At 45.2% G+C, this 16,000-nt stretch overlaps 1 protein-coding gene across 1 annotated transcript in view; it reads left to right on the top strand.

The window, feature by feature from the left end:
• The window catches only part of LOC137417909 (uncharacterized), a 41,261-nt gene that overhangs the window by 16,739 nt on the left and 8,522 nt on the right, over nucleotides 1–16,000 (top strand). The window contains exons 4-6 of the mRNA XM_078783937.1: nucleotides 6,149–6,243; nucleotides 7,959–8,024; nucleotides 8,156–8,255. Of these exons, the coding sequence (XP_078640063.1) occupies nucleotides 6,149–6,243; nucleotides 7,959–8,024; nucleotides 8,156–8,255 (261 nt within the window). The remainder of the gene's footprint in view (nucleotides 1–6,148; nucleotides 6,244–7,958; nucleotides 8,025–8,155; nucleotides 8,256–16,000) is intronic.

Raw genomic sequence — 16,000 nt, 5'->3', positions numbered from 1 at the left:
CGATGATGACCTCAAAAATAATTGGTGGTTGAATATAGTGTCCAGATATGCAAATCCTCTTAAAATTTCAAGTCAATTGGATGAAAATTGAGGATTTTAGAAATCTGGCCTATGTTGACCTTTTGGCCTATGTTGACCTCAAAAATAGTTGGGCGTTGAATTCATTGTCCAGATATGCTGCAAATCCTCATAAAATTCAAAGTCGATCAGATGAAAATTGATGATTTTAGAAATTTGGCCTATGTTGACCTTTTGGCCTAAGTTGACCGAAAATATAATTGGTGATTGAATTCAGTGACCATATACAGTATGCAAATCCTCTTCAAATTTCAAGGCAATCGGATGAAAATTGAGGATTTTAGTAATTTGACAAAGTTGGTAACCTTTGGCCTATGTTTACCTATTGACCCCAAAAACAATAGGCTTCTTGCTTATGACCAACTCGACCATTTGGTGAATTTTCGCGACGATCTGTTGAAAATTGTGACCTGTAGGCGACTGACATACAGACAAACAGATGAAAAATCACTCATAGAGCAACACTTGGCAAAGCAGAACAAAGTAGAATGGCACTCCTTTTGAAAATCCCCAAAAAATTCAAAAAAAAAAAATTCCAAGTATTACAAACAGGCAAACGGACAGAACGAGAACGGCACTCAGTAGTGAGCATACCACTGCCAGGTGAACAGTTGACGTTTTGTATCGCAGAGTAAACCAGAAAAGCACAATACAGAATCAAATTTAATCAAAATCATCCGTCCAACTTTTTGAGATATCATGCTATGTATCGTTTTTGGCCATATCTCTCAATGGTGAAGAATCACTTAAATAATTATACTAGCCGAATCCAGATCTTCACCAAAATCGAATCGATTCTTCCTTGTCCCACACACAAACTGTCCACCAAGTTTCGTCCAAATCCATCCATGACTTTGAGATATCCTGCTATATGCTGGTTTTAGCCCCATCACTCAATGGTGAAGAATCACATAAAAATTAAATAATTCTCATATCCGAATCCATATTCAGATCTTCACCAAAATCGAATCGATTCTTCCTTGTCCCACACCCAACCTGTCCACCAAGTGTCGTCCAAATCCGTCCACATCATTTTGAGATATCATGCTATGTATCGTTTTTGGCCCTATCTCCCAATGGTGAAGAATCACTTTAAAATTCTAGTAGCCTAATCCGGATCTTCACCAAAATCTAATCGTTTCATCCTTGTCACATACAATACCTCTCTGTCAAATTTCGCCCGAATCAGTCCACAGCTTTTTGAGATATCTTGTTCACAAACAAACCCCTTATGGACAACAACAACAACAACAACAACAACAACAACATGCATTTTAAGGCCATTTTCCCTGCTAGAGCGGGGGTTAGCCTTGCGGTCCCCATGACAATCTTCTCCATTTTGCCCTATTTTCTGCATCTCTCCTTGTTAACCCCCTTGCCCGCATTTCTTCTTCCACCATCTTTAGCCAAGTCTTTCTCGGTCTTCCCCGTCCTCTACTTCCTTCTACATTAACTTCCATCACTCTTCTCAACCAGTCACTTTCATCCTTCCTCAACACATGACCAAACCATCTCAACCTGTTCCTCTTCACAGCATCAATCACAGGCAATATTCCCATCATCTTTCGCAATTCATCATTTGTCTTCCTCTCTCTCAACGATACTCCGCACATCCATCGAACCATTCGCATTTCCACCCTTTCCAGCCTTGGTTGCTGCTCTACGTTCATTACCCATGTCTCGCTCCCATAAATCATAACACTTCTCACACATGCAGCATACACCTTTCCCTTCAGCTTCAGCGACACTCCCCTCCTCATCAGCACGCCACTCAGTTCCCGAAACTTCTTCCATGCACATCTCACTCGAACAACCGTTGCCGAGTCTGATCCACCTTCTCCATTCAGCATGTCTCCGAGGTAGCAAAATGTTTTCACACCTTCCAGCTTCACGCCGTCTCCAAGATCCAACTCAACATTTCCTCCATCTGCAGCTCCCTCTGTGCACACCTTACATTTGAATGTAGCTGCCACACTGGTAAATGACCCTCTCAGACCACTACATTTTTGATGAACCCACTCAGCGCACATTGTACATTGAATGGAGTTCACTCCGACACCCTTCCTGCACACGGCCACTTCCCAGTTCTTTCCACCTCACCACATGCTTTACCACTTGCCATCACGTTCGTCTTTCCGATATTCACCTTCAGACCTTTTGTCTCCATACATTCCTTCCACTTGTTCATCTTTTCCTTCAGTCCATCCATACTTTCCGCAATCAACACCAGATCATCTGCATACAACAACTCCCACGGTAAACCCTCCTTTACGTTCTGAGCCAGCACCTCCATGACAGCTACAAATAGTAGTGGACTTAGTACCGACCCCTGATGCACTCCCACCTTCACCTCAAACTCACCACTGTTCCCGTCCTTCGTCCTTACAGCTGTGCGCGCTCTTTTGTACATTGCCATCACTACTCTGATCAACCATTCCTCCACTCCTAACTTCCTCAATGCCCATGTCAATACTTTGTGTGGAACCCTATCGAATGCTTTCTCCAGATCAACAAACCCAAGAAACAACTTCTTCCTCTTCTCCATGTACTTTTCCTGCAACTGCCTCACAATGAAAAGCGCATCTGTCGTTCTTCTTCCTGGCATAAATCCAAACTGCATTTCGTCGATCTTCACTTTCTTCCTTATCCTCCTCTCCAACACCCTTTCCAATACCTTCATTCCATGCTCCAATAACTTTAGCGCTCGGTACGAGCCACACTCCAGAGGGTCACCTTTCCCCTTGTATAGAGGGACGAGGGTACTCAGTTCCCAAGCCACTGGAATGCGGCCTTCTTTCACCACCAGATTACAGATCTCTGTCATTCTGTTCACACCCCAACTTCCTTCTGCCTTCAACATATCTCCCACAACTCCCGTCGGCCCTCCCGCTTTTCCACTCTTCATTGCTTTTATCGCTTCCTCAACTTCCTTCTCAGTTATCTTCTCTGCTGGTCCTAAAACTGGGTTACTCTCTATGTTGCCATCCCATTCATTCTCTGTATTCAACAGCATTTCCATATATCTTTTCCATCTTCCTTTAATTCCATCTGGGTCGACAACGATTTGTCCCACTTCATCCTTCAAGCAACTCACCCCCATCACATCACACCTCTCTTTCGCTATGTGCTTTGCAATCTTCAATACTGCTTTCTGACCCTCTTCCGAATCCAAGCGTTCTCCGAACATTTTCCTACATGCCTCCTGCGCTTTGCTACCTCTTTCTTTGCAGCCTTCTTGGCTGCCTTATAACTTTCATGCTCTGCTGTTTCTGCTCCCGTACCCTTCGCCTTCTGCCACTCCTTGAACTTCTTCCTCTTCTCGTCAATCCTCTTTCCAACTTCATCATCCCACCACCATGTTTCCGAGTGCCTCGGTGGTCCTTTTGTCCATCCACATACCTCACCAACGGCTCCCAACAGACTAGCTTTCATTGACATCCAACCACTTTCAAGCTCAACCACATCATCCTCTACCCTACTCAGCCTCTCTTTTAATGCCTCCCTTACTGTCACCTCTTTCAACCTCCACACCTTCATTCTCGGTTGGTACTTCACCCACCGAGCTCTCCTCGCACCTTTCACCCTTATGTCGCAGACAACCAAGTGGTGCTGTGAAACAGCCTCCTCCCCCGGGATCACCTTTGTGTCCCGGAGGTGCCCCCTATCTCGCCTACGCACCATCAGGTAGTCAACGGTTGTCGTCGACCCACCTGACGTGTATGTAACAAGCTTATTATCCTCTTTCTGGAACTGAGTATTACAAATCAACAAATCAGCTCCATCAGCAAACTCCAAAATCCTTTCACCTTCTCCATTTCTCACACCATATCCGTAACCCCCATGAACTCCCTCAAAACCATCCATACTCCTTCCCACATGTCCATTCAGGTCTCCTCCCACCACAACAACTTCCTCATCTTTCACGTTTTCCATCAGCTTCTCTATCGCACACCAGAACCTGTCCTTCTCTTCATCGCTTCGACCAACCTGCGGAGCATATCCCGAGATGACGTTCACCAAGAGCTTTCCAATCATCATTTTCACCATCATCAACCTATCACTCACTCTAGTCACACTCACCACACTGTCTACAAACTCCTCAGAAAACAGGACACCAACACCATTCACGCCCTCCGGGCACCCTTTCCCTTATGGACGCATGGGTGAAAACAGACATGGGTGAAAACATAACCTCCATCCACCTTTGGTGGTGGAAGTAATAACGCACAAGACCAACCAATATACATGTACTTGAAAAATCTTCGATTTTCGCAAGTAATAAACAAGAAGACGTAATGCGGAGCACGATACTTGCAAAATCCGCCCCTCACCCCCAAGAAAAACAATTCCATTGATGCAGCAAATTGTCCATTTCATCAAGATTAAAATTGACAATCTTGATCAAAGCTTGGGTCAACAGGAAGAAAAGTGACGAATTTTGAGATGAAAATTATGATTTTGGAAGGTTGACCTTGAGTTGACCTTTGACCTTTTGACCTCAGACAGTTGGTTTCCCTATTCAGTGACTCAATGTGCAAATGCTGTTTAATTTTCAAGTCAATCGGATGAAAATTGAGGATTTTTAAAACTTTGTCTATGTTGACCTTTTGGTCTATGTTGACCTCAAAAATAGTTGGTGGTTGAATTCAGTGACCATATATGTAAATCCTCTTAGAATTTCAAGTCAATCAAATGAAAATTGGTGATTTTAGAAATTCGGCCCATGTTGACCTTTTGGCCAATGTTCACCTAAAATATAATTTGTGGTTGAATTCAGTGACCAGATATGCATGTCCTCTTCAAATTTCAAGTCAATCGGATGAAAATTGAGGATTTTAGAAATTTGGCAAAGTTGGTGACCTTTCGCCTATGTTAACCTTTTGACCCCCCCAAAAATAGGCTTCTCAATTGGGACGACCTATACAACTTGGTGAAGTTTCGTGACCTGTAGGCCGGTGACAGACAGACAGACAGAACCACAAACGCAACCGACCAATATACTTGAAAAATCTTCGATTTTGCAAGTAATAAAAAGTGAGAGAAGAGGCGCAGATGCAACTGGAGTTGAGGTAGTAGGTTGTAGACAGGAACCACCCAGGGTAGTACTACCGTTTGGACTTCGGAGCGTTAAAGTGGTGCTCGGAACCATCTTGCACGCTCCGTGTCAAGATTGCTGGTCTTACTTTCTGTCTCACTCAAACTACAGCTCACGGGCCCCGCTTCAATCTCTTTCTCGCAAACAAACATCATACACCTTTCGTCATACACTTTTCTTCTCTTTTATTTAAGGGCTGGCCTCGATGAGGGTTATATAGTCCATGCCTAGAGCCTTCAACATAAAAAAGAACGCCACTCGGTAGAGCGCATACCTCCACCAGGCTGAACAGTTGATGTTTTGTATCCACTGATAGGCTGGATCTGCATTCGGACCTGAACCAAAATCAAATCGGCTTGTTCTCGTCACTTATCCAACTCATCGACCAAGTTTTATCCGAATCGTTAACTTTGAGATATCGTGCTATAAATCGTTTTGGACCCCATGTCTCAACGAGGACGAATCGCTTCGAAAAATTAAAAAATTGTCCTATTCGTATCCGCATTCGGATCTTCACCTAAAGCGAATCAATTCATTCTGGTCATGCACCCAACCTGTCCACCAAGTTTCGTCCGAATGTGTCCATAACCTTTTGAGATATCGTGCTCACAGACAAACAAACAGGTGTCAATACATACCGTCCGTTCATATTCGGTGGCGGAGGTAACAATAACCTAGAAAGGAAGGGTGAGCATGTTGAGAGTTAATGGGGATATAAAAGATCATGGTTGTGGATGGGGGATGACCTGAGGTGACGGTGAACAGCTGTCTTGAAGCCCTGAAGGGAAGAATGGGATTGAACAGACTGAGGAAGTTGGTTCCACAGGTGAGAGAAAAAAGGTCTTCTAACGTTTTAATTTATTAAAGTTGGTTGATGATGTTTTTTGAACAGCTGTGCAGCTGCTGATTGTAGAGTTTTAACCCTCCTCCCCTCTCAGGGGCTTACTTTGTCTTCCTCCATGTGCCGCCGGGCAGGTTTCTTTGTTCCCGGGTTTCCCAAGCTGATGCGCTTCCAAGAGCACCACGACAACATTATGAAGAAGTTGCTGCCCAAGCTAAAGAAACACCTGGTGGATGCATAGGCTTTTCTCATCTGTGCTGTTGTTGTTGCTTTTATGCATCAATTCGTGTTCACCATGAGTGATTGGTTTGTTTATTAAAAATACTAGCAACGGTACCCGCCCGAGGGGTGGGGCTCCAATTGGGAAGCCCAAATGAAAAGGCAAAATATCAGAAATTGAAGGTTTTTTTTATTTTAAACGATTCATATAAACATCCGTTGAATCATATCACAGGCAAATCATCAAAATCTAAACTGTATCTTTGGAAGTTCAATAAAAGCCACATTACTGTTCATATCCGTAAATATTATTCCATCGTGTTTCAAATCGTGATCGATACACTATGATCGTGATGATCGTGATCGTGATCGTGAACCGTGATCGATAATCGTGTTCACAATCGCAATGTCGTATGTACTCCCGATACGTGTACCAAATTCCCGATACGTGTAACTGTACCAAATCAACAGTTAAAAGGATTTTGAGCCGATAGGTGTTACGGCCTGGCAAGATCGATGGAGACAGCGTTTATTGTCCCCCGTCGCACCGCGGAGCGAAAGAGGGACTATGGTTTTCCCCTCCGTCCGTGTGTCTGTCCGTGCGGGCGTGGGTGCGTACATGCGTGCTTAAGCGAAGGACCGCATTCGAATTTGGTGTGTGTGTGCAACCCACGTCAAAATCCAAGATGGCCGCCGCCATGTATGTCTGAACGTTGAGCGGAATATCTTGAAATATAAGCGAAGTTCCAACTTCTAATCTGATGTGTGAGTGTATCTAGGCATAAGTAAGAACGCTATTGAAAATTGGGTCGCCACGTCAAAATCCAAGATGGCCGCCACCATGTTTGTCTGAACCTTGTGAGCGGAATATCTTGAAAGATTAGCGAAGTGCCAACTTCTAATCTGGTGTGTGGGTGTATCTAGGCATAAGGAAGAACGCTATTGAAAATTGGGTCGCCACGTCAAAATCCAAGATGGCCGCCTTGCGTCTTCCACTTTGTCAACTCACATCACTTCACCGACGGGGGACCTAGGCGTAACGGTTGTTATACTTTTATTGAAGGACACTGTCTCAAGCCCCAGTCCCCATCACGGATGGGGCTCAGCGGTTTACCCGAGCCTGACGGCGAAGGGCAAGGTACACGCTGGACCATCCAGTGTAGCGCGCGTGCGGCCCCGGATATCGAAGGGCATTAAACGTTCATTAAACATTAAACTTTCATTAAACATTAAACGTTCATTAAAGGATTACGAAACGAAAAACATTAAGAAATTACGTTCACACCTTCACGTCAAACACTACCGTGAACACATACATCGTCACAATGAGAACATCGTCACAATGGACGTTATGCGAACGTGAATGTTATGTGGGAGTCCAAACCTGAGAATACTGGAGACCAAAGCTGATATTGGGAAAACTAAATAGCCTATTTTACTCCTGGAGATCCCAGGATTACCCACGCAAAATATCGTTTCGATCGGTTGAGCCGTTTTTGCGGTACCTTCGATCAGACGGACAGACATTTGGTGAATTATAGTAAGATATAAAAACACGAGGTTCGAGGCTCATGGATTGAGATTGTTGTAAGGAATGTGGCATCCTTTACCACCAGGAGACTTGCTCTTGTTTGTCCTCCATTTGGTATCACGTGAAGCATACCCAAGAACAATAGTTTTCTTCTCGCTTCTCCTGAACTTGTAAATTTCGTCTTTTTTTTGGAGGACAGCCAGGAGATATACACCAACCTGTACACCATGAAATGGTTTTTTCAGTGTTTCCTGGACCGGGTAAGAAGTCCTGAGCATCTATCCAACAAAGTTTTTCGTCTGCAGTTATTGGATGTTCTCTCTTTGGATCGCTAAATTTACATCTGTTAAGTGTGACTGTTTCATTTTGGTTGTGCTGCTCTGTTCAACAGACACCTTTTACCCTCACTCTTCGCCTGTGGGACATTTACATGCTGGAGGGAGAGAGAGCGCTTACTTCCATGAGCTACACAACCCTCAAACTGCACAAAAGTGATTATTGTCTTCCTCTCCCATGCAACCTCATCACTTTGGGGCTTTATAATGAGCTTAGGCTATCCTGTCATACACCTGTTTTGTTGTTATCACTCGTAGCGAAGAGCGGGGTTAAGCATTTGGTTCACGTCTGTCTGTCTGTCCTGTCGCGAAGCGTCAGTTTATGATCGAGGAACAACTTGACTTAAATTGAATGTTGTATTTTGAACACGGATCGGAACAAAAATCGGAAAACAAACCAGTAGTTAAGCAGTACTTTGGCTCTGAATTCGTCCTGATTGCGCATGCGGAGAGAGGAGCGACATACTTATTTTGCTGTCTTCCTGCCCGGCAGTCAAACAAAATTGAAAATTATTCCCAACAGGAAATGTAGTTTTTAAGGACTTCATAAAGGTCAAAAACAACAGGCACGGATAACTAATGTACATGTTGTATCATGTGGTGTAATAGCCACTGTGTCAATGGCGGTAAACTTCCAGAATCAATTAGCCACGTCGCAAGACGCTGGTCATAGAGTGCCCTCTGCTGTTGTTGTTGTTGTTCTTCTTCTTCTTCTTCTTCTTGTTCTTGCAGAGAAGACAAAACCTCAAAGCTCCACCCATTCTGGGAACCATAGCTCCACCCATTGTGGGAGAGGCTTCATATAAACAAATATCCACCATTTTATTAACTCGCATAGCTTTGAGGCCTGTTTTGTAGGCCCGTGGTGTCTTCCTCTCTCACACAGTTTTATTTCAAATCAAATTCGATATACCATTTCATTTTTCACAGTCGCTAACATAGTTTTAGACTCGGTTGAAAAAAAACGGGAAGAAAGTCCGATGAAAGTTGCCCTTTATAGAACGAAATGAATTCTCAAAGGCCTGTAACTTCAAGTCCATTGAGATTTTTTTTTTTTTTATCGCGGCATGGTCAGTCATACACAGCCCGAAGTAACAGACGGGAAAATGCCGAGATATATATTTTGTTTAAATCGCGGCATGGTCAGTCATACACCGCCCGAAATAACAGACGGGAAAATGCCGAGATATCTATCTATAATGCCAGTAATCTCTGTGTGTATGTGTGTATGTGTGTATGTTTGTCTGTGACCGCTGTTTCTCGACAACCACGGGTCCGATATACTTTAAACTTGCCAGGTATATTGCTGGGGACCCGAGGATGTGCCTTTTCAAGGTTTCATATTAATCGGACAAGTACTTACCGAGCTATGTCCAAAAAACGATTCAACCAATCAGAGAGCAGCGAGTTATCGCGTGTGCCGAACGTGGCGAACACACTCTGCCTCGGACGGCACATTTGAGAGCGTATTCATTTATTTCACGTTGGCAAACTATGTTGCCGCTATGTTGGCGTTAAACTATGTTTTAAAACTAATTAAAACCATTTCATGTAAATAGAGGGGGGGGATTGTCACTGTACTCGCAAGCCGTTCGCCGTTCGCTTTGGCGTTGCGAATGGACCAAAACATTTCATGGACCAAACCATTTCATGTAAAGCGTTCGCCGTTCGCTTTGGCGTTGCGAATGGACCAAAACATTTCATGGACCAAACCATTTCATGTAAATAGAGGGGGGGGATTGTCACCGTACTCGCACCCACGTACCCACGTACCCACGTACGGGCATTGCACCCACGTACGGGCATGCCCTAGTATTAAAAATTCGTCCATTTGATGACAATCGTCACGATGAAATATTTAATTTATACGTCGTCACAATAATGTGGAGAGAGGAGCATAGCTTCGTTCACGTGTCGCCACATACGGGAAATTGCCGAGATATATATTTTTTAAATCGCGGCATGGTCAGTCATACACCGCCTGAAATAACAGACGGGAAAATGCCGAGATATATTTAAAATTCGTCCATTTGATGACAATCGTCACGATGAAATATTTAATTTATACGTCGTCACAATAATGTGGAGAGAGGAGCATAGCTTCGTTCACGTGTCGCCACACACGGGAAATTGCCGAGATATATATTTTTTAAATCGCGGCATGGTCAATCATACACCGCCTGAAATAACAGACGGGAAAATGCCGAGATATATTAAAAATTCGTCGCCACACACGGGAAATTGCCGAGATATATTTTCACTTTGCACAAAAATAACATCAAGTAATCGAATCAATCGGAATGTCCTGTGCCTATAACATCGACGTTATAGGCACAGCTGCATCTAGGCATTGTGTAACATCGACGCGGCTTTTGTTTTAATTAAAACTTTTTGTACTTGTTTTTTTCTATGAGTGTCACAATCTTTATTTTATTTCAATTTAATTTTATACTTGAACACTGTAGAACACAAATCACCTTCTTATTAATTAACAAAACCTCCGGTATTGCATTACTCTGACATGTGATGTAAGGTGGTGTATAAGACTGCATTGACGGTGCTAAGATTTTAAATATGACTTTTAAAATCGTTATTTTGTTTCATTTAAGTTATATACTTGAGCACGACATGGGGTAAGGTGTTCTATGAGCTGTCTAGTTTCCATCTGCAAAAACGTGGGTGTATGGTTTGTTAACCTTATTCCATGACATTATGTATGTTAGTTGTGGTGACTGCAGCTAGGTGTCACTGTTGACATTGTTTCCTGCTTCTGCATTCCCGACTGACTTAGTCGTGTATATACCGCTCCTTAAATAAACTTGGGTTAGTGCTTCCAAACCTCGCAGGTGTTACCGGCTGATCCTTCTCCCTGTTGGAGTGGTGGCACCGTTATCTGAACCTGTGTCCTTCGATCGATGAGATGGATTATTTCTACTTTCTCTGAACTGCCGGAGAACTTCACACTCCGAAGATGGCGGCACATTCGGCCCCTAAACAATGGAGTCTAATGAAGCGCAAAACAATTACATCTTTCGAGAACTGGCGACAAAATCTTCAGTATTTTCTTTACCTCGACACAAACGTTTCATATTTTCTCATCGATGGCTTCACATGGCAAATAAAACCTAGCAGTTGATCATTTGGGGCCTTGCTGATGACGGAGGGCATGTTCCTGCTGCCGTGTGATCTTGGATTTAATCAAGTCTTGGACCCATTTCATAGTCTTGGATTTAATCAAGCGTTCGCCTGATTACCACCCAGAGGATGTTTTCTAAAGGTTTTTGACCTTTGTGGAGGATACTCTGCTGCAGAAGCATGGGCCCATAACCCATCATGGAGAGCTCTCAATCATCAACGGAGAACTGACCCCTACCTAAGAAAATGAGGTGGTGTTAATATGGCTTAAATTTATCCACCCGGAATTTCATCAGCTAGCTCATTAAGCAACGGTTTAAGTGCAGATGCCATTAAAGAGGGTGAAAAGGGAAGGGCGCCAGGGATTGATGAGGTGTGTGCAAAGATAATAATTGCAGCGGGAGAAGTCGGAGTCTGGTGGGCGAAGAGGTTGTTGTATGTATGAGAGATGGTTCCATTTCGGATGAGTGGAGGAAAGGGTTAATTGTGCCGATATGGAAAGGGAACGGGGAAGTACAGGGGCATTACACTCCTTAGTCATGTCATGCAGGTGCTGGAGAGGGTTCTGAACAGGAGGGCAAGGAATAGTGGGGAGAAGGAGATCGGAGAAGAGCAGAACGGGTTTAGAAACGATAAGGGAATGACAAGGAATGTTCATGCTGGGGCAGCTGTTTGAAAAGAGGTTGGAGGTGCAAGGTGAAATGTCATTGTCATCTTTTCTACATTCCCTAAACTCTCCAGAACTCCACCCCTCCTTCAGCGTCCTCAAACGTATTTTTGACTCGAAGGTCTCAAACTCATTTTGCAAAAAATGTTCGTTTCCCATGAATCGTACACTTTTCAAAATCCAATCTCACCCCTCCCCTCCAAATCATCCCCATCCCCCCTCCCCTCCAAAACTTCCCCATCACCCCTCCCCTCCAAATCCTCCCCATCACCCATCCCTTTCAAATCTCCCCCCTTGCCCCTTCCCTCCCCTCCCTCCTAAACTCCCCCCATTCCCCTCCCCTCCGAGACTCTCCCTCGCTCCTCCCCTCCTAGACTCCCCTCTCACCCTCCTCCTCAAAGCATCCTCCCTGCTTCTTCCCCCTTCCACCTTCATCTCCCCCAACCTTCTGCCTGGCTCTTCCCCCTCCTCAAATAACACCTCACTGTGCCTCACCCAATCTCCATCAAACCTTTTGTCTGCCCCATTCTTCCTTTTCTCCAAGCTATTCTGAAATCTCTGACACACCTTCAACAGCTCTCCCTACCTCTTCCTCCTCTTCCACATCTTACCCTACCCCTCCGCCCCCCTGTTCTGTACCCGATGCTCCCCCTGCCTCTTCATTAACGGTATAGACCTCAAACATCTGGGGCCTTCGCTCAAACTTGACTGATCTCTCCATACAGGTTGCTTCTGACAAACCAGATGTGATCTGCTTAACAGAAACTTTCCTCCTTCATGATGTCTCTGATGCCTTGGTATCTCTCCCAGGTTACTCCCTCCTCCGGTATGATAGACCTGAGCCTCGTCCTGGAGGTGGGGTTGCTATCTTTATAAAAAACTCTCTTCCTCACTCGCCCTCCCCTGCCCTCTCTCCACCTCACCCCCAGGAATACCTTTGGCTGCGGCTTCCCCTTCGCTCCCACCTTTTGTACATATGTGTGTTGTACCGTCCACCAAACAGTGATGACTCCATCTACATCTCGCTGTCTGATAATATGGACCAACTTCTATCTACCCATCCCAACTCTCTCTTCCTCATATGTGGTGATTTCAATTGTCACCATGTGAGTTGGCTGGGTGTGGGTACCTCTCTCACCAGCCATGGCTCTTCAGCAAAGGACTTCTGCGACTCACTGGGACTGACACAATCTGTCAATTTCCCGACCCGGATCTCAGTCAACGGAGCATCTTCTCTTCTGGACTTGGTTATGACTAACTTCCCTGAAAATGTCTGCTGCTCTTTTTCTGCTCCAATCGGCTCATCTGATCATGTGCTTGTCAAAGTGGACATCTCTCTGACCATTCTCAGAGAGCCTCCTCAGCGTCGACGAGTCTGGCATTTCACTCAGGCCAACTGGCACGGTCTTCAAGCAGCCATCAATCATCTGGACTAGTCTCCCATCTCTAACGCCTCTGACATCAACTCATCCTGGGAATTCTTTCAAAGTAAATTGCTCTCTCTCATGCACAGATTTATCCCATCTCGTCTTCAGTTGTCATACCCTTCCTCCCGTCCATGGTACACGGAATCTTGTGGTGAGGCTGTTGCCCTGAAACAACTTGCTTTCGTCTCCTGGAAAGCAAATCCAATGGAAGGAAATCTCATTTCCTTTCACAAAGCCCGAAACAAGTGTGTGTCCACCCTCAGGAGAGCCAGGAAACAATATCTCACCGTTCTCAAGACCGAACTCTCTTATCTGTCTCCCTCTTCCAAATCCTGGTGGCGTCTGGTCAAATTTGTTACTGGTGTTTGTTCCCCCTCCATCCCCTCCCTCACCTCAAACGGCTTAACGGCTGACTCCGCACGTGAAAAAGCTGAATGCCTCAACTCTGTGTTTGCCTCTAAATCTTGTGTCCCAAACCCATCCCTCTCTGTACCCACCATACCCAGTCGTACCCAGCTGCTCCTGGACTCTGTGTCCTTTCCTCCTGACAAGGTGGAAAAGTTTCTGTCAACCCTCGACTCTGATTCTGCAACTGGTCCTGACGGCATCAGCCCACAGGTCCTAAAATCATGTTCTTCTGCTCTTTCACTCCCTCTTTCTGTTCTCTTCACCCTCTCTTTTGCTCAAGGTCATCTGCCATCTGCTTGGAAATCAGCCAACATCACCGCTTTGCACAAAAAAGGTGCAAAAACAGATCCTAGCAACTACAGACCAATCAGCCTTCTCCCAATTATCAGCAAAGTCATGGAATCCATCATTGCTTCAGATATGAAATCTTTCCTCTTCTCCAATGGCTTGATCTCTGATCATCAATTTGTTTTCAGACCTGGTCACTCTACTCTGGACATGCTGCTTCTGCTTTCTCAACAATGGATGGAGGTCCTCAACGCCAAACAGGAAATTAGAGCCGTCTCCCTTGACATTTCACGTGCCTTCGATACGGTCTGGCACCCTGCTCTGCTCACCAAACGCTCCTCCTTTGGTATCCATGGAAATCTCCACGCATGGCTGGCGGACTTCCTCTCTGGTCGTAGTCAACGTGTGGCCCTGAATGGGTTTCTCTCATCTCCTCTTCCTGTTCAGGCTGGAGTTCCTCAAGGTAGTGTTCTGGGCCCTGTGCTTTTTCTGGTCTTCATCAATGATCTCTCTGACTCTCTTGAAAATCCTCTCTATCTCTTTGCTGACGACTCTACTCTCTGTGGCTCCATTCCTCATCCCTCAGATCGGCAGTCTGCGGCCTCCTCACTCTCTGCAGACCTGGACAAAATCACAGACTGGGCAAACAAATGGAACATGTCTTTCAATCCTGATAAATCTCACACTCTTACGATGTCTCTCCGAAAAGACCGACTGGACAACCCTCCCATCCACTTTCTGAATAATCCTCTCCAAGAAGTTCTGTCACTCAAGCTTTTGGGTCTCACTATTTGCCATGATCTTTCCTGGGAAAAATCCACCTGATGGTGCGTCGGCGAGATAGGGGGCACCTCCGGGACACAAAGGTGATCCCGGGGGAGGAGGCTGTTTCACAGCACCACTTGGTTGTCTGCGACATAAGGGTGAAAGGTGCGAGGAGAGCTCGGCGGGTGAAGTACCAACCGAGAATGAAGGTGTGGAGGTTGAAAGAGGTGACAGTAAGGGAGGCATTAAAAGAGAGGCTGAGTAGGGTAGAGGATGATGTGGGTTGAGCTTGAAAGTGGTTGGATGTCAATGAAAGCTAGTCTGTTGGGAGCCGTTGGTGAGGTATGTGGATGGACAAAAGGACCACCGAGGCACTCGGAAACATTGTGGTGGGATGTTGAGGTTGGAAAGAGGATTGACGAGAAGAGGAAGAAGTTCAAAGAGTGGCAGAAGGCGAAGGGTACGGGAGCAGAAACAGCAGAGCATGAAAGTTATAAGGCAGCCAGGAAGGCTGCAAAGAAAGAGGTAGCAAAGGCGCAGGAGGCATGTAGGAAAATGTTCGGAGAACGCTTGGATTCGGAAGAGGGTCAGAAAGCAGTATTCAGGATTGCAAAGCACAAAGCGTAAGAGAGGTGTGATGTGATGGGGGTGAGTTGCTTGAAGGATGAAGTGGGACAAATCGTTGTCGACCCAGATGGAATTAAAGGAAGATGGAAAAGATATATGGAAATGCTGTTGAATACAGAGAATGAATGGGATGGCAACATAGAGAGTAACCCAGTTTTAGGACCGGCAGAGAAGATAACTGAGAAGGAAGTTGAGGAAGCGATAAAAGCAATGAAGAGTGGAAAAGCGGGAGGGCCGACGGGAGTTGTGGGAGATATGTTGAAGGCAGCAGGAAGTTGGGGCGTGAAGAGAATGACAGAGATCTGTAATCTGGTGGTGAAAGAAGGCCGCATTCCAGTGGATTGGGAACTGAGTACCCTCGTCCCTCTATACAAGGGGAAAGGTGACCCTCTGGAGTGTGGCTCGTACCGAGCGATAAAGTTATTGGAGCATGGAATGAAGGTAATGGAAAGGGTGTTGGAGAGGAGGATAAGGAAGAAAGTGAAGATCGACGAAATGCAGTTTGGATTTATGCCAGGAAGAGGAACGACAGATGCGCTATTCATTGTGAGGCAGTTGCAGGAGAAGTACATGGATAAGAGGAA

Source organism: Myxine glutinosa, chromosome 8 (assembly GCF_964187855.1).
Source record: "Myxine glutinosa chromosome 8, kmMyxGlut1.1, whole genome shotgun sequence".
Lineage (NCBI taxonomy): Eukaryota > Metazoa > Chordata > Myxini > Myxiniformes > Myxinidae > Myxine > Myxine glutinosa.
Note: the sequence above shows the minus strand (reverse complement) of the source record. Positions and strands in the feature narration are given on the sequence as shown.